At 49.1% G+C, this 25,960-nt stretch overlaps 1 protein-coding gene across 1 annotated transcript in view; it reads left to right on the plus strand.

Annotated features, from left to right (window-relative positions):
* The window catches only part of scmh1 (Scm polycomb group protein homolog 1), a 229,958-nt gene that overhangs the window by 193,548 nt on the left and 10,450 nt on the right, over positions 1-25,960 (plus strand). Inside the window, exons 8-13 of the mRNA XM_070898789.1 lie at positions 10,754-11,010; positions 14,084-14,213; positions 18,366-18,566; positions 20,273-20,461; positions 22,729-22,860; positions 22,993-23,193. Coding sequence (XP_070754890.1) covers positions 10,754-11,010; positions 14,084-14,213; positions 18,366-18,566; positions 20,273-20,461; positions 22,729-22,860; positions 22,993-23,193 — 1,110 coding nt within the window. The remainder of the gene's footprint in view (positions 1-10,753; positions 11,011-14,083; positions 14,214-18,365; positions 18,567-20,272; positions 20,462-22,728; positions 22,861-22,992; positions 23,194-25,960) is intronic.

The following is a 25,960-nucleotide window of genomic DNA, read 5'->3' on the forward strand; positions in this document are numbered from 1 at the left end:
AAAACAGTGCCGGGACCTCTGCACATGCGTGCTACAGTGGGCACGCATGTGCAGTAGCTCCAGGCGCCGAACTGTGTGGGAGGGGCCCAAAGCACGCAGCCCCTAGCCCTGGCCCAATGGCCTCACTGGGGCTTCGTGAATAAGGCTGCCTCCCACGCCCAGCTCCTGCTTCCTCCCGACCCGACTCGACTCGACTCCCGCTTCCTGCCTCCGGACCGGACCGGACCCGCGCTCCCCCCCACCCCCCCCCCCCCATCCGACCTGACCTCCCTCTCCCTCCCTCCCTCCCTCCCCCCCCCCGCCCCCGACCCGACCCGTGCTCCCGACCCCCCCCCCCCCCCGGACCCGACCCGACCCGCTCTCCCCCCGACCCGACCCACGCTCCCGACCCCTGACCCGACCCGACCCGACCCAACGCCACATACCTGTAAATCTGATGCTGGGGATGGGCCCTGCCCGAAGTCTTGGGCCCGGCCGGGCCCGGCCCGTTCAGCCTCCCTCCCTCTTCTTCCCCCCCCACCCCTTCTCCTTTCCCCCCCACGCTTTCTTCTTTCCCCCCCTCACCCCTTCTTCTTTCCCCCCCCCACCCCTTCTTCTTTCCCCCCCACCCCTTCTTCTTTCCCCCCCACCCCTTCTTTTCCCCCCCCACCCTTTCTTCTTTCCCCCCCACCCCTTCTCCTTTCCCCCCCACCCCTTCTCCTTTCCCCCCCACCCCTTCTCCTTTCCCCCCCACCCCTTCTCCTTTCCCCCCCCATCCCTTCTCCTTTCCCCCCCCACCCCTTCTCCTTTCCCCCCGTCTTCCCTTTCCCCTTCTCCTCCCCCCCCTTTCCCCTTCCCCTTCTCCTCCCCCCCTTCCTCTTCTCCTCCCCCCCTTCCTCTACTCCTCCCCCTTCTCCCCCTCCCCCTCTGCCTCACTCCCTCCCCTCCCCCTCTCTCCCTCTACCCCCCTCCTCCCCCTCCCCTCACTGTCAGAAACACAGACACTGACAGAGAATGGGACACACACTGACAGACAGACAGAGAGATAGAGACACTGACAGAGACACACTGGGGGAGGGGGGGGGCATCCCAGCACGCTGTTGGAGGGCTCCCGGTGCTGCAGTCGGTAAGTAGAAAATGTTTTATTTATTGATTTTTTTAAAATGATTTCTTATTAATTTTTTTTGATTGATTTATTGATGTTTTTATCATTTATTATTCATGATGGCTCTTTATTTGTAAAACTGAAGTGTTTAATGTTTGTAAACTTCCCTTTAAACCCCCACCATTCCCTACACCTGATTTGTAACCTACGCCTGATTTTCTGAAGTGTAGACAAGGTTTTTTCGAGCGTACAAAAATCTTCACTTACTCCATTCTAAGTTAGTTTGGAGTAAGGTTTCACTGCCTAAACTTTGAAAACAGGCGTAAGTGGTCGGACACGCCCCCTTTTAGGAAAAAAAAATTCTGTTCCAAAGTGAAACTGTTCGAACTGACTAGAACTGGAGCAAACTAAATGCCGAGAATTTGAATTTCTAAGATACTCCGTTCTACACCAGTTGCTCCAAAAAATCAGGAGCAACTCAGGCCGAAACTTGGGCCCTATTGTCGTCAAAGAAGATTGTAAATTAGGAATTGTTCGAGATATGTATCGTAACATTGCAGATATGAACTTTCACCCCATCAATGTGGATTTGAATTCAACCCAGTGACTCATCATCATCATAGGCAGTCCCTCGAAACGAGGATGACTTGCTTCCATGCCGAAAGCGAATGAGTTCACAGGTGTTTCAATGATATTCCGGATCCCGAACTACATCCTGAAGGGTGGAAGATGCCTGTGCGTGGATTTTTTTAAGGTGGGGTGGCCGTTGCACACCAGCCACCACACGGGCTTAGCAGAGCTAGGTCTTGGTCCAGTGGCAAGGGTTAACCAGGACGACTGGAGACCTGCTCTGCTGCACGGACCTAGTGCACACACATACCCCAGTGTGCGCTGGGTCCGTGCTGCCCCTGGGCCCTTGGCTCTTCTGGGCCCCGATCACATCCTAATAGCTGCCCTATCGCCTGTGCTTGGCCGATTGTTTTTATTTGGTGTGTTTGGTGCAACCAAACTGACCTGGAAATGTAACAGGATTCTGCAGTATTTAGACTCACCCTATCCCCACTCGCTTTCACAGCCAGCAACGTGTCCACCTTTCTCCTCGATCCCTGTGATCATAGACCTCGAGGTCCACTCGCCAACAGAGAGTTTATATCACGTGACCACCAGGATGGTGCAAGGCAAACTAGACGGAACTTGGCCATTTCTCCTCCCACAGCTATCTGGGTGTCTATCCATGCCACCATTGTGATGTCTTTGCACTTTTTGCTTGTGGTTGGAAGCAGATAGGAGCGTGCTCTATACACATCTGTTGTGGGACCACTTGTGTTCACCGTGCACATCACCAATTTGGATACAGGGCTGGGGTGAGGGCTTGTCCAATATTTACAGACAAAACTAAAATCGGAGGCATAGCAAATGATTCTGAAGATTAAAGGAAGCTGTAAAGAGATATTCATAAGCTGATGGAATGGGCAGAGAAGTGGCGGATGGAATTCAAAGTCACTAAGTGTGAGGTGGTGTTTAAAAAAAAAAAGTAATGATCATATTTTACATAAGAACATAAGAAATAGGAGCAGGAGTCAGCCATATGGCCCCTCGAGCCTGCTCCGCCATTCAATAAGATCATGGCTGATCTTCGAGCTCAACTCCACTTTCCCGCCTGATCCCCATATCCCTCGATTCCCTTAATATCCAAAACTCTATCAATCTCTGTCTTGAATATACTCAAAGACTGAGCCTCCACAGCCCTCTGGGGCAGAGAATTCCAAAGATTCACCACCCTCTGAGTGAAGAAATTTCTCCTCATCTCAGTCCTAAATGGCCGACCCCTTATCCTGAGACTGTGACCCCTGGTTCTAGACTCCCAAACATTCTCCCTGCATCTACCCTGTCACGCCCTGTAAGAATTTTATATGTTTCAATGAGATCACCTCTCGTTCTTCTAAAAAGCTAATGGAATACTGGGTTTTATGGCACGAAGTAAAGGATATAAAAGACGAGATGTAATGGTGAATCTGTATAAAATCTTAGTAAGACGACAGTTGGAGTGCTGTGTGTTTATCAGGATGTTGCCAGGACTGGAGAATTTTAGTTACGAGGAAAGATTGGATAGGCTGGAGTTGTTTTCTTTGGAACAGAGGAGGCTGAGGGGAGACCTGATTGAGGTGCATAAAATTATGAGGGGTCTGGATAGAGTGGATAGGACGGACCTGTTTCCCTTGGCAGAGAGGTCAATAACCAGGGGGCATAGATTAAAGTAATTGGTAGAAGGATTAGGGGGGGTTTGAAGAGAAATCTTTTCACCCAGAGGCTGGTGGGGGTCTGGAACTCACGGCCTGAAAGGGTGGTAGAGGCAGAAACCCTCACCACATTTAAAAAGTACTTGGATGTGCACTTGAAGTGCCGTAACCTACAGGGCTACGGACCGAGAGCTGGAAAGTGGGATTAGGCCGGGTAGCTCTTGGTCGGCCGGCGCGGACACGATGGGCCGAATGGCCGCCTGTGTAGTAAAATTCTACAATTCTATGCCATTTTGGGCTCCACTTATAGGATGTTGGAGCAATGGAGATTTACTGGGATACTGCCTGGTAGAAATATAAAGAAAGACTTGAAAAATTGGATTAGTCTCATTAGAATAGAGGTCAAAAAGGAAAATATTGATGAAAGGTCATCGACCTGACCCGTTAATCCTGCCTTCCTCTCTCCGCAGATGCTGCCTGACTTGAGATTTTATTAAAGGGTGATTTGCTAGAGGCGTTTAAACAATTATGAAGGGATGGGACAGGGTGGATAGAAATGGGCTGTAATCAGTCGCAGGAGGATTGACACTGAGGGGAAACTATACACACAGGGCTTTGAGCCTGTGGCATGCACTACCAGAGTTCATGGTTGAACTAGAGACTGTGTCAACTTTTAAGAATATGTTCGATCGATAGTTGAATGAAAAGGAATTTAAAAAAGACTTGCATTTCTATAGCGCCTTTCACGATCTCAGGACGTCCCAAAGCGCTTTACAGCCAATGAAGTACTTTTTGAAGTGTAGTCACTGTTGTAATGTAGGAAACGCAGCAGCCAATTTGCGCACAGCAAGCTCCCACACACAGCAATGTGATAATGACCAGATAATCTGATATTTGAGGGACAAATATTGGCCCCAGGGTACACGACCCCGTTCCTCTTCAAAATAGTGGCCATGGGATCTTTTACACCCACCTGAGAGAGCAGACAGGGTCTCGGTTTAACGTCTCATCTGAAAGACAGCACCTCTGACAGTGCAGCACTCCCTCAGCACTGCACTGGGAGTGTCAGCCTAGATTTTTGGAGTGGGACTTGAACCTACAACCTTCTGACTACAGAGGCGAGAGGGTGCTGCCCACTGAGCCACGGCTGACACAAAGGGATATCGGAAAAGGATGGGCACATGGGATTCGGACTATCTGATCCTGTGCTGGAATTTCTCTGTAATAAGGCAGTAATATAAATAGAAAAAGTGCTTCTCTTTCAATAAAAAAGCTCCGTTGGACATCGCTTAAAAACTGATCTTTGAGAGAATTTCAGAATCAAAATAGATTGAGGAAAGTTGTAAATTGGGATGTTCTAGAAATCTCCGCTTTGGGAATGTTGAGGAAGGTGCGTTTTCTACACTTGCATTGAGCCAGAATTCTTGTGGTTTAATTCTGCCGATGGTGAGGTAATGTGGTGTTTTATTTTGGCAATTCCGATTCTGAAAACTGCCTGATGCACCCCTTGTGAAGAAACTCCATTGTCATGAAATGTCGAAAGTACTTTGCAATCAAGACTGCAGACACTTTTCCCCCACCAAAAAAAATTATTACAAGCAAATATTTGTAGGCTATAGAACTGACTTAACCCTTAAAGAGAAGGAATTAAAGACAAAATTGGAAGTTACTCTTGTGTAGTGCAGCGCCTAAAGTTCGGAACCCTCGGACTCCGTGCTTTCCCAGACTTTCGATTTGCTTTCTGACATCAAGAATCCGGAAACACCCGAGCCCAGGTTCAGGTATTTCCGAATCTCGGAATGTCAGAAAGAGGGTGGGGGGGGGGGATTCCCGGCGAGGAGCTGTTCGGGCCGTTGGTTGGGCCGACGAGGAGGTCCCACGGTAGGCCAGCAGCGGTGGGCGAGCGAGCGAGCAGGGCGGGGCCCCGAGGTCAGGCAAGGTCAGCGGGTCCGGATTCCGGAACATTTTATGGATTCCGGTCGACCTTGCCACCGATCGGTCCGGAGTCCGGATTCTGGAACATTCCGGATTCTCGACACTGCATCTGTACTTCTGTTAAGTGGACAAGGCCTTTGCCTTTCTTTTAAGAGATTTTTTTAAGTAATCTCCTACAGTCTACTCTTGTTAATTCATGAATTTTTTTCACGAAAAATCTAACTTAATTAAGCAACATATATAAAGTTGTGAGTGTTGTCCTCTGAGGAGAGATTGTGTAGAATACTTGCCCATCCTCTCTGGAGTTTAGAAGAATGAGAGGCGATCGCATTGAAACATATTATGGACTGGATTTTTGGTTCGCTGCCGCCTCTGTTTTTATCCCCGGAGGGACGGCCATGGCTCTCCCGGGCGGGCGGCCAGCTCCCAGCACCCTGCCAGGGTTTTTGGGACCGGTTTGGGCGGGGCGCAGAGCGTTACCGCCCAGGAGAGGCGAACCAGTGTGCAAATGGCCCAACGCTGCGTAGCACCCCCTGCTGGGACCGCCTGGGAAAGCGGCCACTAGTGAGGTCAGTAATGTCCACCTCAGGTAAGTGTGGTTGGTTTTTATTTTTGCGATTTATGTCGTGGTGGTCTGAGTGATTTATTGGGAATGTTTCCTTGCTCCCTCAATCCCCGTGAATTTGTGCTGGGCTGACTGAAGATGGGGAGCGGGCAGGGAAGTGGACCCGAGTCCATGATCGGATCAGCCATGATCGTATTAAATGGCGGAGCAGGCTCGAGAGGCCCTATGGCCTACTCCTGCTCCTATTTCTTATGTTCTTATGAGACTCTGCACAGCAGGGTGGAAATGGAGACCTGATTGATATCGGCCGTTCCTCTCCATCTCATGGCCAGTTACAGATTGATGGGGACCGCCTGCCCTCTCTATGTTTGATGTGATCATCTATCCTTTCTGTGTTTGGGGGCCCGAGAAATTTCAAAGCAATGGGGAAGTGGCGGGGGGGAGGGAATTATAAAGGCTGGGGTACACGTGAAGTGGTTCTGCTGGACTGTGGCAGGTTTAAGGTACTCATTTTAATTTGCAGTCCCAGGGTTGTGTAAATCCAAACACTTATGATTATGGTGTTCAAGGGGATCTAGTTTCTACCCAAGCCTGTGGTGCAAAATAAGGCTTTGTATTATCTGGCTGGAAAGGCCGATGTGTTCCGCCCCATTCTTTATACTTTGTTCAGCTTTTGTCACTTTTATTACCTTTTGGGAATTCAATTAATTCAACGACAGTCTCATAATGTAGAATGACCGACTGTGAAATCTCTCTTGCACTAAATCCATCTTGTGGTGTTGCCAGGATGACGACGCAGAATTTTCCAGAAGTAAATAGTGTGTTGTCGTGGTAACTCGACGCAAGATCGGGAAGCTAGCTGCAGCATAGTTCAGGCTCTGTGCTCAGAGGTAGAGCTAACTCGTGGGTGTACAGTCATTATTGGGTGCCCGGACAGGGTGCAATGCTCCTGTTTTGTATAAATAGTGGGTCGTGCTCTGAGTTGCTCCAGGATGCAATGCCAGGTTTTAGGTCAGTATTGAAGCGGGTGTTCCGATCTCATTAACCGAGATGAGGAGAAACTTCTTCACCCAGAGAGTGGTGAACCTGTGGAATTCTCTACCACAGAAAGTTGTTGAGGCCAATTCACTAAATATATTCAAAAAGGAGTTAGTTGTAGTCCTTACTACTCGGGGGATCATGGGGTATGGCGAGAAAGCAGGAATGGGGTGCTGAAGTTGCATGTTCAGCCATGAACTCATTGAATGGCGGTGCAGGCTCGAAGGGCCGAATGGCCTCCTCCTGCACCTAGTTTCTATGGGCCCAAGTTTCGAGCCGCGCCTAGAACGGCGCAGTCCCGACCTGGACGCCCGTTTTTCGCGCCACAAAGTGCGCCTAAAAAACCTCCGTATTCTCCGGCTCCCTGCAGGTCCTCTGGCCCTCGGCGCAGCGCAGCAGGAGCTGTAGGGGGCGGAGCCAGGTCCCTGCGCTGAAAACAGTGCCGGGACCTCTGCACATGCGCGCTACAGTGGGCACGCATGTGCAGTAGCTCCAGGCGCCGAACTGTGTGGGAGGGGCCCGAAGCACGCAGCCCCTAGCCCTGGCCCAATGGCCTCACTGGGGCTGCATGAATGAGGCTCTTCCCACGGCCAGCTCCTGCTTCCTCCCGACTCGACTCCCGCCTCCGGACCGGACCCGACACCGACCTGACTCCCACTTCCCCCCCTCCCCCCCCCCCCCCCCCAGCTGGACCCGACCCGACTCCCGCTCCCCCCCGCCCCCGCCCCGGACTGGATCCGACCTGACCTCCCTCTCCATCCCTCCCCCCGACCCGAACCGAACCGACCTCCCTCCCACCACCCTCCCGACCCGACCCAACGCCACCTACCTGTAAATCTGGTGCTGGGGACGGGCCCTGCCCGAAGTCTCGGGCCCGGCCCGTTCAGCCTCCCTCCCCCTTCTCCTTCCCCTCCCCCCATCTCCTTCCCCTCCCCCCATCTCCTTCCCCTCCCCCCATCTCCTTCCCCTCCCCCCATCTCCTTCACCCCCCCATCTCCTTCCCCCCCCCATCTCCTTCCCCCCCCCATCTCCTTCCCCACCCCATCTCCTTCCCCCCCCCCATCTCCTTCCCCCCCCCATCTCCTTCCCCCCCCATCTCCTTCCCCCCCCCATCTCCTTCCCCCCCATCTCCTTCCCCCCCATCTCCTTCCCCCCCATCTCCTTCCCCCCCATCTCCTTCCCCCCCCAATCTCCTTCCCCCCATCTCCTTCCCCCCCATCATCTCCTTCCCCCCATCTCTTCCCCCCCAACTCCTTTCTCCCCCTTCTTCCCTTTCCCCCCTTCTTCCCCCCCTCCCCATCCCTCCTTCTTCTCCCTCATCCCTCCCCCTTCCCTCCCTCTGCTCCCCCCCTCTCTCCCTCTACCCCCCTCCTCCCCCTCCCCTCGCTGTCAGAAACACAGACACTGACAGACAGAGAGAGACACAGACAGACAGAGAGATAGAGAGATAGAGACACTGACAGAGACACACTGGGGGGGGGGGGGTGGGGGCATCCCAGCATGCTGTTGGAGGGCTCCCGGTGCTGCAATCGGTAAGTAGAAAATGTTTTATTTATTGATTTTTTAAAAAAAATTATTTCTTATTAATTTTTTTTGATTGATTTATTGGTTGATTTATTGATGTATTTATCATTTATTATTGATGATGGCTCTTTATTTGTAAAACTGAAGTGTTTAATGTTTGTAAACTTCCCTTTAAACCCCCCCCATTCCCTACGCCTGATTTTCTAAAGTGTAGACAAGGTTTTTTCGAGCGTACAAAAATCTTCACTTACTCCATTCTAAGTTAGTTTGGAGTAAGTTTTCACTGCCGAAACTTTGAAAACAGGTGTAAGTGGTCGGACACGCCCCCTTTTGAAAAAAAATTCTGTTCCAAAGTGAAACTGTTCCAACTGACTAGAACTGGAGCAAACTAAATGACGAGAATTTTGATTTCTAAGATACTCCGTTCTACACCAGTTGCTCCTAAAAATCAGGAGCAAATCATGTGGAAACTTGGGGCCTATGTTTCTATGTTTCTAACCTTCATCCAGTTGATGTTATCAAAATTACTATAACGAGAAACTATCCCTTTTGCTTATTTATTTAACAACAACAACTTGTATTTATATAGTGACTTTAAAGTAGTGAAATGTCCCAAGGCGCTTCACAGGAATGTTGTGAGATAAAAATTTGACACCGAGCCGCAGAAGTAGAAATTAGCGCAGGTGACCAAAAGCTTGGCCACAGAGGTAGATTTTAAGGAGCGTCTTGAAGGAGGAAAGAGAGGCGGAGAGGTTTAGGGAGGGAGTTCCAGAGCTTGGGGCCCAGGCAACAGAAGGCACGGCCACCGATGGTGGAGCGATTATAATCAGGGATGCTCAGGAGGGCAGAATTAGAGGAGCGCAGATATCTCGGAGGGGGGGAGGGGGGGCGGGGGTTGTGGGGCTGGAGGAGATTACAGAGATAGGGAGGGGCGAGGGCCATGGATGGATTTGAAAACAAGGATGAGAATTTTGAAATCGAGGCGTTGCTTAACCGGAAGCCAATGTAGGTCAGCGAGCACAGGGGGTGATGGGTGAGCGGGACTTGGTGCGAGTTAGGACACAGGCTGCCGAGTTTTGGATCACCTCTAGTTTGCGTAGGGTAGAATGCTGCGGATATGTGGTCAAAAGCTCATTTCAGGGTCAAATATGACACCAAGGTTGCGAACAGTCTGGTTCAGTCTCAAGACAGAAGTTGGGGCAAGGGATGGAGTCAGTGACTGGGGAACGGAGTTTGTGGCGGGGACTGAAAACAATGGCTTCGGTCTTCCCAATATTCAGTTGGAGAAAATTTCTGCTCATCCAGAACTGGATGTAGCATCAATTGCCGTTTGCGGAAGAGAGTTCCTAACTTCTGTCACCCTGTGTGTGTAGAAGTGTTTCTTAACTTCACTCCTGAAAGGTCTGGCTCTAATTTTCAGACTATGCCCCTAGTCCTAGACTCCCCAACCAGCGGGAATAGTTTCTCTCTATCTACCCTCTCTGTTCCCCTTAATATCCTGAAAACTTCGATCAGATCACCCCTTAACCGTCTAAATTGCAGGGAATACAGCCCTAGTTTGTGTAATCTCTCTTCGTAACTTAACCCTTGGAGTGCGGGTACCATTCTGGTAAACCTACGCTGCTCCCTCCAAGACCAATATACCCTCCCTAAGGTGTGGTGCTCAGAACTGCTCACAGTGCTCCAGGTGTGGTACCTCAAACTATTTTGCTGCATTTAAAAGGAATGTACGAGAAGACTATAACAGTACTCTACCACAGAATATTCATTTATTTCGAAAAGATAAAATTACAATTACAAGTGATCTATTTAAAAATATTTTCTTGCATTAATGTCGACCTGCTCAAGGCTGCTTGGAGTATTTTATTTAAATTTATATTCATCTACTCAGTTGCAGAAAATACCCTCGATTAGATTTTCATTAAACATGCTCAGTAATTTCTTCTCTTGGGCTACGTTAAAGGCTCTATATAAATACAGGTTGTTGCATGTAAAGGTTTGATATTTGTAGGGAGCAGATTGAGAAGAAAACTGCTGATGATTAAATAGCATTAATCCTCCAACCACTGTCTGTCCCACCTGTGACAGAGACTGTAATTCCCGTATTGGACTGTTCAGTCACCTGAGAACTCACTTTCAGAGTGGAAGCAAGTCTTCCTCGACTCCGAGGGACTGCCTAAGATGATTAATGAGGGAAGTGGTGAGGTATTTATTCAAAGACTGAGACTTGAACTGCGCTGGAATAATTTTACATCCAGTCTTTAAATCTGACTTAATCCGATAGATAAACATTGACCTGATGGAATAGAGTTTGAGCGAAAATTGATTCTCAACGATTTTTTTTCCTCCCCCCCCCCCCCGCCCCAGTGGTCATCTTGAAGAATCTGTCGGTGCCTCCAGAGCTGAACACAGAGAAGCCGAACATGCAGGCTTCGGTGAAAGCCATATCGGAGCAGCTCCCGCTCCAGCGTGGCCGGAAACGCGGGAGGAAGCGGAGCCGCGTGGGTCAGGAATCCTGCGAACACCCGGCAGAAATGCAGCATCCAATCTCCTCGCCCGCCAACGCCAAGCCCGTGGAACCATTAAAAATCCCAAAGAAGAGAGGACCAAAGCCCGGGAGCAAGGTAGCTCACTTCAGGACAGGCCACTGGCCTACCAAACCGTCCCTCCGTGCACAGTGTGTGAAATATTTAATTTTACACGGGTGAGCGGTTTGTGGGTTTTTTTTAAACATGTTGTCAGGATCACCCGACTTTTCCCTTCCTGCCCCCCTCCCACCAAGGAGTGGTTTGCTCTTAATGCAAGGCCACATCAGAGGGTAAATCATCCTGCCTTGGAAATATATCGGCCATTCCTTCATCGGAGAATCATAGAAATTTACAACACAGAAGGAAGCCATTCGGCCCATCGTGTCCACGCCAGCCGACAAAGAGCTACCCAGCCTAATCCCACTTTCCAGCTCTCGGTCCGTAGCCCTGTAGGTTACGGCACTTCAAGTGCACATCCAAGTACTTTTTAAATGTGGTGAGGGTTTCTGCCTCTACCACCCTTTCAGGCAGTGAGTTCCAGACCCCCACCAACTTCTGGGTGAAGAAATTTCACCTCAACTCCCGTCTAAACCTCCCCCCAATTACTTTAAATATATACAACCTGGTTGTTGACCTCTCTGCTAAGGGAACTAGGTCCTTCCTATCCACTCTATCCCCTCATAATTTTACACACCTCAATGAGGTCTCCCCTCAGGCTTCTCTGTTCCAAGGAAAACAACCCCAGCCTATCCAATCTGTCCTCATAGCTAAGATTCTCCAGTCCCAGCAACATCCTCGTAAATCTCCTCTCTACCCTCTCCAGCGCAATCATGTCCTTCCTGTAATGTGGTGACCAGAACTGCACGCAGTACTCCAGCTGTGGCCTAACCAGTGTTTTATACAGTTCAAGCATCGTCTCTGGGTCAAAGTCCTGGAACCCCCTCCCTGTAACGTATGCATCTGTGAGCATGCTAACAGGTTTGTTGAGCTGTTGCGTTGTGAGTGGCTTAGCCAGTCACGTGATGTTCACAAGACTCAATAAAACCCCAGCCAGTTGGGTTGAGGTCATCCACGATGAGGTATGCAGTTGCGAGCCTGGTGGATGAACTGGTAATGTGTAGTGTGATTGTTAAACCTTTGTTAATAAACCAACTAGTTCTTAATGGCATATAAAATCAGAAAATGCTGGAAATACACAGCGGGTCAAGAAGCGTCTGTGGAGAGAGAAGCAGAGTTAATGTTTTGGATCGAGGACCCTTCGTCAGAACTGGTGAATGTTCGAAATTAACAGATTTCTCTCCACAGATGCTGCCCGACCCGCTGAGATTTCCAGCATTTTCCAAATATTATTTCAGATTCCAGCATCTGCAGTATTTTGCTTATGTATTAGTTCTTAATAACAATTAGTTCTTAAGCAAAGAACCCATGAAGCAAATTCATCACCCTTCCTAACAGCACTGTGGGAGCACCTTCACACACGGACTGCAGCGGTTCAAGAAGGCGGCTCACCACCACCTTCTCAAGGGGCAATTAGGGATGGGCAATAAACACCGGCCTTGCCAGCGACGCCCCAAATGAATTTATTTAAAGTCAGGAGTTTTAGAGATGGCCAATAAAGGTGGGTGCCGTCCTATGTCCGAGAACAAAAAATAGTGTCCGGCTCCACTGTGCTATTATCACTGTTACAGTGACCGTACGAAGGAAGTGAGAATATAGAAACGTAGAAAATAGGTGCAGGAGTAGGCCATTCGGCCCTTCGAGCCTGCACCACCATTCAATATGATCATGGCTGATCATTCCCTCAGTACCCCTTTCCTGCTTTCTCTCCATACCCCTTGATCCCTTTAGCCGTAAGGGCCATATCTAACTCCCTCTTGAATATATCCAATGAACTGGCATCAACAACTCTCTGCGGCAGGGAATTCCACAGGTTAACAACTTTCTGAGTGAAGAAGTTTCTCCTCATCTCAGTCCTAAATGGCTTACCCCTTATCCCAAGACTATGTCCCCTGGTTCTGGACTTCCCCAACATCAGGAACATTCTACCCGCATCTAACCTGTCCAGTCCCGAACAGAATCTTATACGTTTCTATGAGATCCCCTCTCATCCTTCTAACCTCCAGTGAATAAAGTTCCAGTTGACCCAGTCGCTCCTCATATGTCAGTCCTGCCATCCCTGGAATCAGTCTGGTGAACCTTCGCTGCACTCCCTCAATAGCAAGAACATCCTTCCTCAGATTAGGAGACCAAAACTAAACACATATTCCAGGTGAGGCCTCACTAAAGCCCTGTACAACTGCAATAAAACCTCCCTGCTCTTATACTCAAATCCCCTAGCTATGAAGGCCAACATACCATTTGCCTTCTTCACCACCTGCTGTACCTGCATGCCAACTTTCAATGACTGATGAACCATGACACCCAGGTCTCGTTGCACCTCCCCTTTTCCTAATCTGCCGCCATTCAGATAATATTCTGCCTTCCTGTTTTTGCCCCCAAAATGGATAACCTCACATTTATCCACATTATACTGCATCTGCCACGCATTTGCCCACTCACCGAACCTGTCCAAGTCACCCTGCAGCCTCTTAGCATCCTCCTCAAAGCTCACACCGCTACCCAGTTTAATGTCATCTGCAAACTTGGAGATATTACACTCAATTCCTTCATCCTGAGTCAGAAGGTTGTGGGTTCAAGTCCCACTCCAGGGACTTGAGCACAAAAAAATCTAGGCTGACACGCCCAGTGCAGTGCTGAGGGAGTGCCGCACTGTCAGAGGTGCTGTCTTTCGGATGGGACGTTAAACCGAGAACCCGCCAAGTGGACGTAAAAGATCCCAAGGCACTATTTCGAAGAAGAGCTGGGGAGTTATCCTCGGTGTCCTGGGGCCAATCTATATCCCTCAATCAATGTCACTAAAACAGATTATCTGGTCATTATCACATTGCTGTTTGTGGGAGCTTGCTGTGCGCAAATTGGCTGCCGCGTTTCCCACATTACAACAGTGACTGCACTCCAAAAATTATTTCATTGGCGGTAAAACGCTTTGAGACGTCCGGTGGGCGTGAAAGGCGCTATAGAAATGCAAGTATTTCTTTTTGATGGGGGCAGTTCTATTGCACTTCTCCAAGTTAATTAATCGCTAATTGGCTAATTATTTTTTTCATAGCGGAAACCTCGAGTTGTGCAGAATCCTGTGCCAACCTCCCCTACCACCAGCACCCCAGAGCCAGACACCAGCACAGTTCCTCAAGATGCAGCCACTATCCCCAGCGCGGCCATCCTCCAGTCCCCAACAGGTAAGTTGAACGATTCGATATTGGGCCAAACTAAACCTATTTACTACTGGCAACTACAACAACTTGTATTTATATAGCACCTTTAACATAGTAAAACAGCCCAAGGCGCTTCACAGGAGCGTTATGAGACAAAAATTTGACACCGAACCACAGAAGGAGAAATTAGGGCAGGTGACCAAAAGAGGGAGGTTTTAAGGAGCTTCTTGAAGGAGGATAGAGAGGCGGAGAGGTTTAGGGAGGGAGTTCCAATTACCCTGTGAAGCGCCTTGGGACATTTTACTACATTAATGGTGCTATATAAATGCAAGTTAGAACCACAGAATCACAGAATGGTTACAGCACGGGAGGAGCACCTCAGCCAGTCCCACTCTCCCGCCCTTTCCCCGGAGCCCTGCAAATTTATTTTCCTTCAGGTACTTATCCAATTCTCTTTTGAAAGCCGCGATTGAGTCTGCCTCCACCACCCTCTCAGGCAGCGCATTCCAGATCCTAACCACTCGCTGCGTAAAAACGTTTTTCCTCATGTCGCCTTTGCTTCTTCTGCCAATCGCCTTAAATCTGTGTCCTCTGGTTCTCGACCCTTCCACCAATGGGAACAGTTTCTCTCGATCTACTCTGTCCAGACCCCTCATGATTTTGAACACCTCGATCAAATCTCCTCTCAACCTTCTCTGCTCTAAGGAGAACAACCCCAGCTTCTCCAGTCTATCCACGTCACTGAAGTCCCTCATCCCTGGAACCATTCTCGTAAATCTTTTCTACACCCTCTCGAAGGCCTTCACATCCTTCCTAAAGTGCGGGGCCCAGAATTGGACACAATACTCCAGTTGGGGCCGAACCAGTGTTTTATACAGGTTCATCATAATTTCCATGCATTTGTACTCGTATCCCATATGCTGCCCATCACCAAATCCATCCACTTCCACCTCCATTACATTGCTTTCCTTCATTCCTATCTCTTCTCTCCAACCCCCCCATCATGCTTTCGACACCTCCATGTTCAACATCTCCAACACTCTCCTCAATGGCCTCCTGAGCTCCAACTACACAAGCATGGGGTCACACCAATATTATATTGTCCACGTTCTATCGCTTAGCAATTCCTGTTATCTATCTCTGACCTCCACTGGCCCCTTCAGACTTCAAATCATCATCCTCATTTCCAAACACGTTACTGTCTGGCCCTTCCTCCATAACCTTCTCCAGCCTTGCATCCCAGTCCGTACCTCCACTCGTTCAACTCTGACCTCCTTTGCTTCATCTTCAGCCATTGCTGAACTCTGGAATGGTCTTCCTAAACCTCTCTGCCTCACCAGATCTCTCCCCACCATCTCCTCAAAACCTACCTCTTTGACCAAGCCTCTAACATCTCTCCCCTAGTTCCTGCTCGGTGTCAATTCCCCCTGTCCTTTGGTGAAGTACCTCTAGGATAGTTTGTTACATTAACATTGATGGTGTTCTCAAACTCTGGATCAGAGTTGGAGCTAAGGCAGATCCTAGCAAGTTCTAAGGTCAGTTTGACCTTACAAAACATCTCACATTATTCCACCAGGAGGCCTAGTTAATAAAACTGCACCGTTTCCAGGCCATACCTGGAGTACTGCGTGCAGTTTTGGGTTCCATATTTATGAAAGGATATACTTGCTTTGGAGGCAGTTCAGAGAAGGTTCACGAGGTTGATTCTGGAGATGAGGGGGTTGACTTATGAGGAAAGGTTGAGCAGGTTGGGCCTCCACTCATTGGAATTCAGAAGAATGAGAGGTGGTCTTATCGAAACGTATAAGATTATGAGGGGGCTTGACAAGGTGAATGCAGAGAAGATGTTTCCACTGATGGGGGAGACTAGAACTAGGGGGCATGATCTTAGAATAAGGGGCCGCCCATTTAAAACTGAGATGAGGAGAAATTTCTTCTCTCAGAGGGTTGTAAATCTGTGGAATTCGTTACCTCAGAGAGCTGTGGAAGCTGGGACATTGAACAAATTTAAGACAGAAATAAACAGTTTCTTAAACGATAAGGGGATAAGGGGTTATGGGGAGCGGGCAGGGAAGTGGACCTGAGTCCATGATCGAATCAGCCATGATCGTATTGAATGGCGGAGCAGGCTCAAGGGGCAGTATGGCCTACTCCTGCTCCTATTTCTTATGTTCTTATATTGAGGTGTGCATTGGATAACATACAACCATGACCAACAGGTTAAGACCAACAGGTTAAGACCTTCTGCTCTAACGAGCCTGTCCCACACAATTGCGATAGCTTGTGTATCACAACATATACACTCTCCACCCCACCCAAAACCACGTGATCTCCTCAGAGAGGCAAAAAAACAGATGAAAAACCCAGGCCAATTTGGGGGGGAATTCTGGTAAATTCCTCTCCGACCCATCTAGGCGAACAAAACTAGTCCAGGAGATCCCTCTGGCCCTGAATTCTCTGCAGTACCTACCCTTCTGTAAGAGGTGATCTCCGCCCCAGCCAGAAACAGGTCCAGCTCGCCGTAGGAATTCAGCGAGTCTGCATCCACCACACGAGACGACAGCCTGGTCCAGAAGCCTGCTGTTCTCTGGATCTACGTCCTGACATCGAACTGGGATCTGGGCCTTACACAACTTGAATTTGTGACCCTGGTCCTCCAGAACCTATTTACTTGAAACAAACTGTCAGCTGGAACACAATCTATTCCCTTCATCATCTTATAAATCTCAATCAGATCACCCCTAAGTCTACACTTCTCTAAAGTTTGATGTGCTGGCTGCTATAAGAATGTAACTTGAGGCAAGCGATAACTCTGATTTCACCAGCTAGTGTCAACCGCAACACCAAGAAATTTGGCCAAAGATCAGGGCTTCGGTTTCCAAATCCTTTAGTATGTGCGCGGTGAACTGTAAAAATATAAAACAAGGAACATCACTGGATTTCTTGCAGTACGCCATCAGGTACAATACAATAATCCAAGAACAACCCGATAAAGCAGCAATAAAGAGAAATTACTTACTTAACTGTTGTTCTGGAGGGGTCACCGTAACAGAGATCCAATTCCTAACTAACAATGGCCCAGAAATGCAAGTTTCTCCTTCCCGCGAGCGTTCGACTGGATTCTAGAAAAAAGATGCGCACCGACCTATTCCTGCTGCGCCCCGCGAGTTCCTGGTCCGGAGGCCTCCACTGACTGCGCGTCACAGCACATGCACGTCGGCACATGCGCAGGGCTGGAGCTGCAGTCACATGTCTCTGGGCAGCCAATCAGGTATAGTATATTTTCATTCATAATAATGGGAACTCCGTAAGTTGGAGAACCCATTATTATGAATGAGAACCCCCCCCTCCCCAAACACACAAAACATTAATGAAAAAGAGAAAAAAATACACTACGTATTTAACATTAATTTAAATTATTTATGTATTTTTAAAAATATATATTTTTCTGATTTTTTAAAAAAGTTTTAATTATGCTTTAAAATAAATTTAATGTGGGGAGGGTTTTTAAAAATAAAATGTGCTTTTTTAAATTTTAGTTTTTATGTTTTAAGTGTGTTTTAAAACCTGTAACAGTAGGCTACGGGCCGCTTTTATCAGGCACAAGAGTTTTCAGGACATCCGCTGGACAAGATATGGGTAAGTGCCGCAGTCTTGCCCTTGTAAATGTCCTCGCTCCCGAGATGCGGAGGATCTGTCGAGCTCCAGCTTGACGGATTGGAAAAGCCGGTTTTCAGCGCGTGCGCATTGTGCACTGATAACCGGCTTTTGCGATGCTTTCCCGGGTCCGTACACACTCCGTACGGACCCGGGAGGCTGGAATTTCAGGGGCCAATAAGTTAAACTTTAGCAGCAAAATGTCCCTGTCTGTCCTTGCTTCTTCTTCACGGTTCTTCCGAATCCGAAGGGCGCCACCCTGTGACGGGAAACGGTACACAGTACGGTGTCTCTGAGGTGTCTCAAAGATGTCTCCAAGACCACCACAGCAGAGCCCCAATTCTTTTGGCCTATCTTGATAACTAAGGTGCTTTAAACTAAGTGCGTGTCTCTGGTTACCCTCTCCTGTAATGCTCACCTAATTTGCCCATAGATCTTTGTGTAGTATTGGTTACTCACCACCTCTGCGTGATATTGCGAAATGTAATCATCTACTTTCTGTGCTTTGTATACCTTCAGTCTGTGTTTACTTGAACAAGAATGGCAATGCAGGACCACACCTGGACAGAAAAAGAGTGCAGCAACTTCCAGATCACTTTGGACCTGCTCGGGCTTCAGTTGTCCTGCAACAGGCTGTACAGGCCTGCATAGACTGTGCATACAATCAGAAAATGGTCTTCTCCTTCCTGAAACAGGGCCACGGTGGAGAGGTGATATCTGGTAAGTGAACAACTTATCCTAGCGACAGATGTGTTGCCATAGAAAGCCTTGTTTTCAGTAGCTAATCCTTCAGTCTGTGGACTCTCTTTTGCTGCTGAAGTAGTCTGGAAGAACGTGCGTTACATCGGACCCCTTCCAGAGAGGAGAGCCAAAGCTCAAGGCCGTTCCGTGCTATGACTCCAGTGGAATTGTACTGGGGTCCCTCCACTGTGTGATTTCAGTGTGGATTTGTATTGATTGCTGAGAGATCAAGCGGGAATATGATCTAGGCTTCAGAATGCTGAGAGGCATAGATGTAGATGTGTGAAGATTATTTAATTTCCATTGTGGCTCAGTGGGCAGCACCCTCGCCTCAGAGTCAGAAGGTTGTGGGTTCAAATCCCACTCCAGAGACTTGAGCACAAAAATCCAGGCTGACACTCCCAGTGCAGTGCTGAGGGAGTGCCGCACTGTCGGAGGTGCCGTCTTTCAGATGAGACGTTAAACCGAGGCCCCGTCTGCTCTCTCAGGTGGATGTAAAAGATCCCACGGCACAATTTTGAAGAAGAGCAGGGGAGTTATCCCCGGTGTCCTGGGGCCAAGATTTATTCCTCAATCAACATCACTAAAACAGATTATCTGGTCATTATCATATTGCTGTTTGTGGGAGCTTGCTGTGCACAAATTGGCTGCCGCGTTTCCCACATTACAACAATGACTACACTCCAAAAAGTACTTCATTGGCTGTAAAGCGCTTTGGGACGTCCGGTGGTCGTGAAATGCGCTATATAAATGCAAATCTTTCCCTTTTCTACTGGCGCAGAACCTAAAGAGGACAAGTTTAAAATTAACAAGCCGCAAGTTAATGAATATTGAATTATTTATAAATACTGAAAAGTTGTGGTTATTCCTTGTTCGACGTGTGATGAATGGAAGGTGCCCCCAAAAGCTCGAGAAACAGCACCTCATTTTTCGTTTACGCACTTTACAGCTTTCTGGACCCAACATTGAGTTCAACAATTTCAGACCATAACCGCTGCCAATCTTTGGCTCCTTCCCCCCCCACTCCCCCCCGCATCCCCCTCTCCCACCACCCCTTCCCCCCCCCTCCCCCCCGCATCCCCCTCTCCCACCGCCCCTTCCCCCCCCACTCCCCCCCGCATCCCCCTCTCCCACCGCCCCTTCCCCCCCCACTCCCCCCCGCATCCCCCTCTCCCACCACCCCTTCCCCCCCCCTCCCCCCCGCATCCCCCTCTCCCACCGCCCCTTCCCCCCCACCCCGAGCCTGTTTTTTTTTTCTCTCCTTGTCTCCAATGGCAGTCGGTCATTATCCCGCCATTCACACCCGATCTCGACTACTGTTTCTCCAACTCCTGCCATTACCATTTGAATTTGGGCCATCACCCCTTTTGTCTCTCTAATCTCTCCTGTCTCCCACCCTGTCACAGACCTTCCCTTTTGTTCTTTCTTCCCCCTCCCCCTTTTCAGTGCGTGTTAAGAATCCATTCTTTCCGAACACGCTCCAGTTCTGACGAAGGGTCATCGGCCTGAAACATTAACCCTGCTTCCTCTCCACAGACGCTGCCCGACCCGCTGAGATTTCCAGCATTTTCTGTTGTTATCCCACAAGAACCTGATGATGTTGAGTAACCAATGCGCTGTGTTGTTTCCCTTGCTCAATGAGATTCTTTTCATTTAATTTTCTTTTTTTTGTTCTGTTTCCTCAGCCACGTTTGAGCGTGAACAACACACTTTGAACCTGCCAGCTGTGAACAGCGTGGTGTATGCCTTGCGCTTCCTGGAGAAGCTGTGTCACAATCTGCACTGCGACAACCTGTTTGGGAACCAGCCTTTCAGTCAGTGCAATCCGGCCAATCACAACCCTGCCGAGTATGAAAGTGACCGCTTTATGCCAGGTACCGTCACAACCCGCAAAACGCACATTTGCAGAGTTCTTCCGAGCATTTCTGATGAAGTTTCCACCTGCAGATATTTGTGAAAGTGTTAGAAAGATGCACGATACACAGAAATTAAATAATCTTCACACATCTACACCTATGCCCCTCAGCTTGGATCATATTCCCACTCGATCTCTCATCAATCAATGCAAATCCACACTGAAATCACAGATGCATGATTTTCTTGGCAAAAAATAATCAGTAAATTTTGCAAGAATCTTTTTAATCAAAATACTGTTAAATATTACAAGGGAGACTTCTTTCTCTGCTTTCTTACTGTGGACAGTTTTGGTCTCCTTGCCTTGAGAGAGTGCAGCCAAGGTTCACCAGACTGATTCCTGGGATGGGAGGATTGTCCGATGAGGAGAGATTGAGTAGACTGGGTCTATATTCCCTAGAGTTTAAAAGAATGAGAGGTGATCTCATTGAAACATACAGACTTCTTACAGGGCTCGACAGGGTAGTTGGTGGTTAACAACAACCACAACTTGTATTTATATAGCGCCTTTAACGTAGTGAAACATCCCAAGGCGCTTCACAGAAGGGTTATGAGATAAAGAATTTGACACCGAGCCGCATAACTAGAAACTAGGGCAGGTGAACAAAAGCTTGGTCAAAGAGGTCGGTTTTAAGGAGCGTCTTGAAGGCGAAAAGCGAGGTGGAGAGGCGGAGAGGTTTAGGGAGGGAGTTCCAGAGCTTGGGACCCAGGCAACAGAAGGCACGGCCACCGATGGTGGAGCGATTATAATCAGGGATGCTCAAGAGGGCAGAATTAGAGGAGCACAGATATCTCGGGTGGGAGTGGGGAGGGGGGTTGTGGGGCTGTAGGAGATTACAGAGATAGGGAGGGGTGAGGCCATGGAGGGATTTGAAAATAAGGATGAGAATTTTTTTAATCGAGGCGTTGCTTAACCGGGAGCCAATGTAGGTCAGCGAACACAGGGGGTGATGGGTGAGCGGGACTTGATCCGAGTTAGGACACAGGCAGCCGAGTTTTGGATCCCTCTAGTTTATGTAGGGTAGACCGAGATCAAACCTGGGACGTCCTGGTTTCCGTTGCTTGGTTCCGCACTGTCCATCCATTGAACCATAGAATGGTTACAGCATGGAACAAGGCCATTCGGCCTGCCGAGATTGTGCCAGGTCTCTGCAAGAGCACCTCAGCCAGTCCCACCCCCCTCATCCAACTGAGCCACGGAGGAAGCCCTAGAAATCTAGGACAAGATGCTGTGCCTTGGGTGACAAGGTGAATTTGGTCAGTTGCTGACTGCCCTACTGAATAGGAGACTTTCCATTGGTCGAGATCTCCTCATGGAAGAGGGGGCTGATGGGCAATAAATGCTGGCCTTGTGGGCGACGCCCACATCCCATGAACAAATTAAAAAATAAGTCTGCTAAGCCACCACGAAACCAGAGTGTGGGTTTATCCCTCTCCCCACCTCCTGTCCGAGGCTGAACCAGACTATTCGCAACCTTGGTGTCATATTTGACCCTGAAATTAGTTTTTCACCACATATCCGCAGCATAACTAAGATCGCCTATTTCCACCTCCGTGCCATCGCCCATCTCCGCCCCTGCCTCAGCTCATCGTCTGCTGAAACCCTCATCCCTGCCTTTGTTACCTCTAGACTTGACTATTCCAACGCACTCCTGGCTGGCCTCCCACATTCTACCCTACGTAAACTAGAGGTGATCCAAAACTCGGCTGTCTGTGTCCTAACTCGCACCGAGTCCCGCTCACCCATCATCCCCTGTGCTCACTGACCTACATTGGCTCCCAGTTAAGCAATGCCTTGATTTCAAAATTCTCATCCTTGTTTTCAAATCCCTCCATGACCCTCGCTCCTCCCTCTCTCTGTAATCTCCTTCAGCCTGACAACCCCCCGAGATATCATCTCTCATCTAATTCTGCCCTCTTGAGCATCCCTGATTATAATCGCTCCACCATTGGTGGCCGTGCCTTCTGTTGCCTGGGCCCCAAGCTCTGGAACTCCCTCCCTAAACCTCTCCGCCTCTCTACCTCTCTTTCCTCTTTCAAGACGCTCCTTAAAATCTACCTCTGTGACCAAGCACCTGTGCTAATGTCTACTTATGCGGCTCAATGTCAAAATTTTGTCTCATAATACTCCTGTGAAGCGCCCTGGGACGTTTCACTACATTAAAGGCGCTATATAAATGCAAGTTGTGTAAATTGCTTTAGTAAATAGCTATTCATCTTTCACCAGGAAAAAATGAATCAGCAGAGGGGGGTGTTCAGGGACCCGGAAGAGGAATGAAAAGGTATACACAGGATTCCCCACCATACGGGACCCCTCTCTCACCCAAGGTACCAAAATCCAATCGACATCCTTCAGAAGGTAATTTCTGACCTGAATTTACTGGACAGTTAACTTTTGTTCGGAAAACTGACCTAAACCTGTTTTAGCGCAGCTTAATTTTCTGCCTATATTAGTGACGCTAATCGTTGATGCCCAACATAACTTTTCCAGCTGAAACCTTCATACTGGAGGACGGCCATCCAGGTCCCACGGATCACCAGCTGGATCCCATGGATTCCGCCCTTAATTCCGTAAATCCCTCCAGCCCAACGAGTAGGAATTCCAGGGAGTTCCGAGCCTATCGACCTCTGCACCACTCAACGAGCCTATCACAGAGCAGCGCGGGGACCTTGCGGCGACTCAGCTCTGGAGGTAAGGTCCAGGCTGTCCATCGCCTCTCTTCCATGGCTTTGTTCTCTGCCTTCTCACTGTGCACAGCTTTGGTCTCCTTATCCAAGGAAGGATATACTTGCCTCAGAGAGAGTGCAACAAAGGTTCACTGGACTGATTCCTGGGATGAGGGGATTGTGCTATGAGGAGAGATTGAGTAGATTGGGCCTATACACATTGGAGTTCAGAGGAATGAGAGGTGATCTTATTGAAACATCAGATAATGAGAGGACTCGACAAGGTGGAGGCAGAGAGAATATTTCCACTCATAGGGGAAACTAAAACTAAGGGGTCATAGTTTCAGAATAAGGGGTCGCCCATTTAAAACTGAGATGAGGAGGAATTTCTTCTCTCAGAGGGTTGTAAATCTGTGGAATTCTCTGCCCCAGAGAGCTGTGGAGGCTGGGTCATTGAATATATTTAAGGCGGAGATAGACAGATTTTTGAATGATAAGGGAATAAAGGGTTATGGGGAGCGGGCGGGGAAGTGGAGCTGAGTCCATGATCAGATCAGCCACGATCTTATTGAATGGCGGAGCAGGCTCGAGGGGCCGAATGGCCGACTCCTGCTCCTATTTCTTATGTTTTTACATTCTCTAGAGTTTCGAAGAATGAGAGGTGATCTCATTGAAACATACAAAGTTCTTACGGGGATTGACAGGGTAGATGCTGAGAGGTTGTTCCTCCCTGGGCTGGAGAGTCTAGAACCAGGGGTCACAGTCTCAGGATAAGGGGTCGGCCATTTATGACTGAGATGAGGAGGAATTTCTTCACTCAGAGGGTGGTGAATCTTTGGAATTCTCTGCCCCAGAGGGCTGTGGAGGATGGGATTGATAGATTTTTGGATATTAAGGGAATTAAGGGAATCAAGGGAAATGGGGATAGTGTAGAAAAGTGGAGTTGAGGTCGAAGATCAGCCATGATGTCATTGAATGGCGGAGCAGGCTCGAGGGGCTGAATGGCCGACTCCTGCTCCTAATTCCTGTGTTCTCACTGTAGCTCGCCCGTGGCAGCTTATTGCATCTACTTCCCCATCACCAGTGTACCTCGCCCAGTCGGAACCACAGGTGTTCCTTCGTACTGTTAAAGTTTAACTGGTGACTGAACAGATTCACCCGAATGGCATTGGGAAGTGCTGCTCATCAAGCTATTTCCTCTAACAGGTCTTGTTCTGGCGATACTACTTGTATACAGCTGAAGCAACAATTATGTAATGATGTAACCCCAGTTCCTGTGTCCCTTCCACTATTTCCATGGACTCCAGTGGTCATTACTGTGATTGACAGCAGCACTTTTTTTTTTAACACAGTAATTCACTTCCCCAGACATTAGGCTAGACATTCAGTTGGCGGGCTCCTAAGGCGCTAATATCACCAGGCCGCTAAATTTGGTGCCAGAAGATTTTTTAGCAGCGGGCCCAGCAAAATTCAACGCCCTGAGAGTGGGGCGGAGCGCGAAGGGAGGCGTTCCACGTTTCTCTCGGGGCGCTAGGCCGGCTGAGCAACTGAATATCCCGTGCTCAAGAGCCGGCCTCAGAGTGCCCTGCCAGAGGTCGCCCGGCAACAAAGTTCAGTCCAAGAAACATTCCTGTACTTCACTCATCCCCAAATAAATTTAAACCGCAAAAAAAAAAAATTCCAAACATCAACTGCACTTATCCGATGCAGTCGTTCCTTCCCCAGCACCCCGGGACAGCTCTCCACACCGGCTTTCTCTGGCGGGGTCACTAGGGGGCGCTCATCATCATCATCATCAGCATCATAGGCAGGCCCTCGAAATCGAGGAAGACTTGCTTCCACTCTAAAAGTGAGTTCTCAGGTGACTGAACCGTCCAATACGGGAATTGTCGCTGTTGGAGTTCTCCATGAGGATCCTGATGCTCCAAGTCCCAAGCTTCATATTGAAGGGCGGAAGATGCCTGTGCGTGAGTCCTTCTAACGTGGGGTGCTACCACACGGGGCACTACGGGTGCAGCGCAAAGTTTGCTTCCGTGTCGTTACTGGGGGCGCTGTACACCGGCGTGTCCCACCGCTACCGGGCGATACTCCTCAGCACCACCAGCAACTGCACACTGAAGTTGTCAAGGGCCGTTACTGTCGACACTCACTGACGCTAACCCTTTAGCTCCCCTCGCGGGGACGCTATCCAACCAAATCTATCGCCCTTTGACTTGCTGGGGTGCGGTTCAACAGTCGCACTTTATTGCCTGCTCCAAGTAGCCATTGTTCACACACAAGACCAAACAGCCTATTCAACGGTCTAGTCCGATTCTATCCTTGCACAACCTCCATACATTCCAGCGGATGTCACTGACGAGAATCAGGAGCAGGAACCCAAGCTCGTTATTTATTTTTAAATATTAGTCTTTCTGTTTTCTCCCCGTCCTCTCCAGTCCAAGGGTCTGAGGCCGTTTGTGGCACTCTTGGTGTTAGCCGTGGCTCAGTGGGCAGCACTCTCTCTTGCCCCTGAGTCAGAACGTTCTGTGGGTTCAAGTCCCACTCCAGAGACTTAAGCACAAAAATCTAGATGCTGAGGGAGCGCCGCACTGTTGGAGGGGCAGTACTGAGGGAGCGCTGCACTGTCGGAGGGGCAGTACTGAGGGAGCGCTGCACTGTAGGAGGTGCAGTGCTGAGGGAGTGCTGCACTGTCGGGGGAGCAGTACTGAGGGAGTGCCGCACTGTCGGAGAGGCAGTACTGAGGGAGTGCTGCACTGTCGGGGGAGCAGTACTGAGGGAGTGCTGCACTGTCG

The sequence above is a fragment of the Pristiophorus japonicus genome, chromosome 14, assembly GCF_044704955.1.
Source record: "Pristiophorus japonicus isolate sPriJap1 chromosome 14, sPriJap1.hap1, whole genome shotgun sequence".
Classification (NCBI taxonomy): Eukaryota; Metazoa; Chordata; class Chondrichthyes; family Pristiophoridae; genus Pristiophorus; species Pristiophorus japonicus.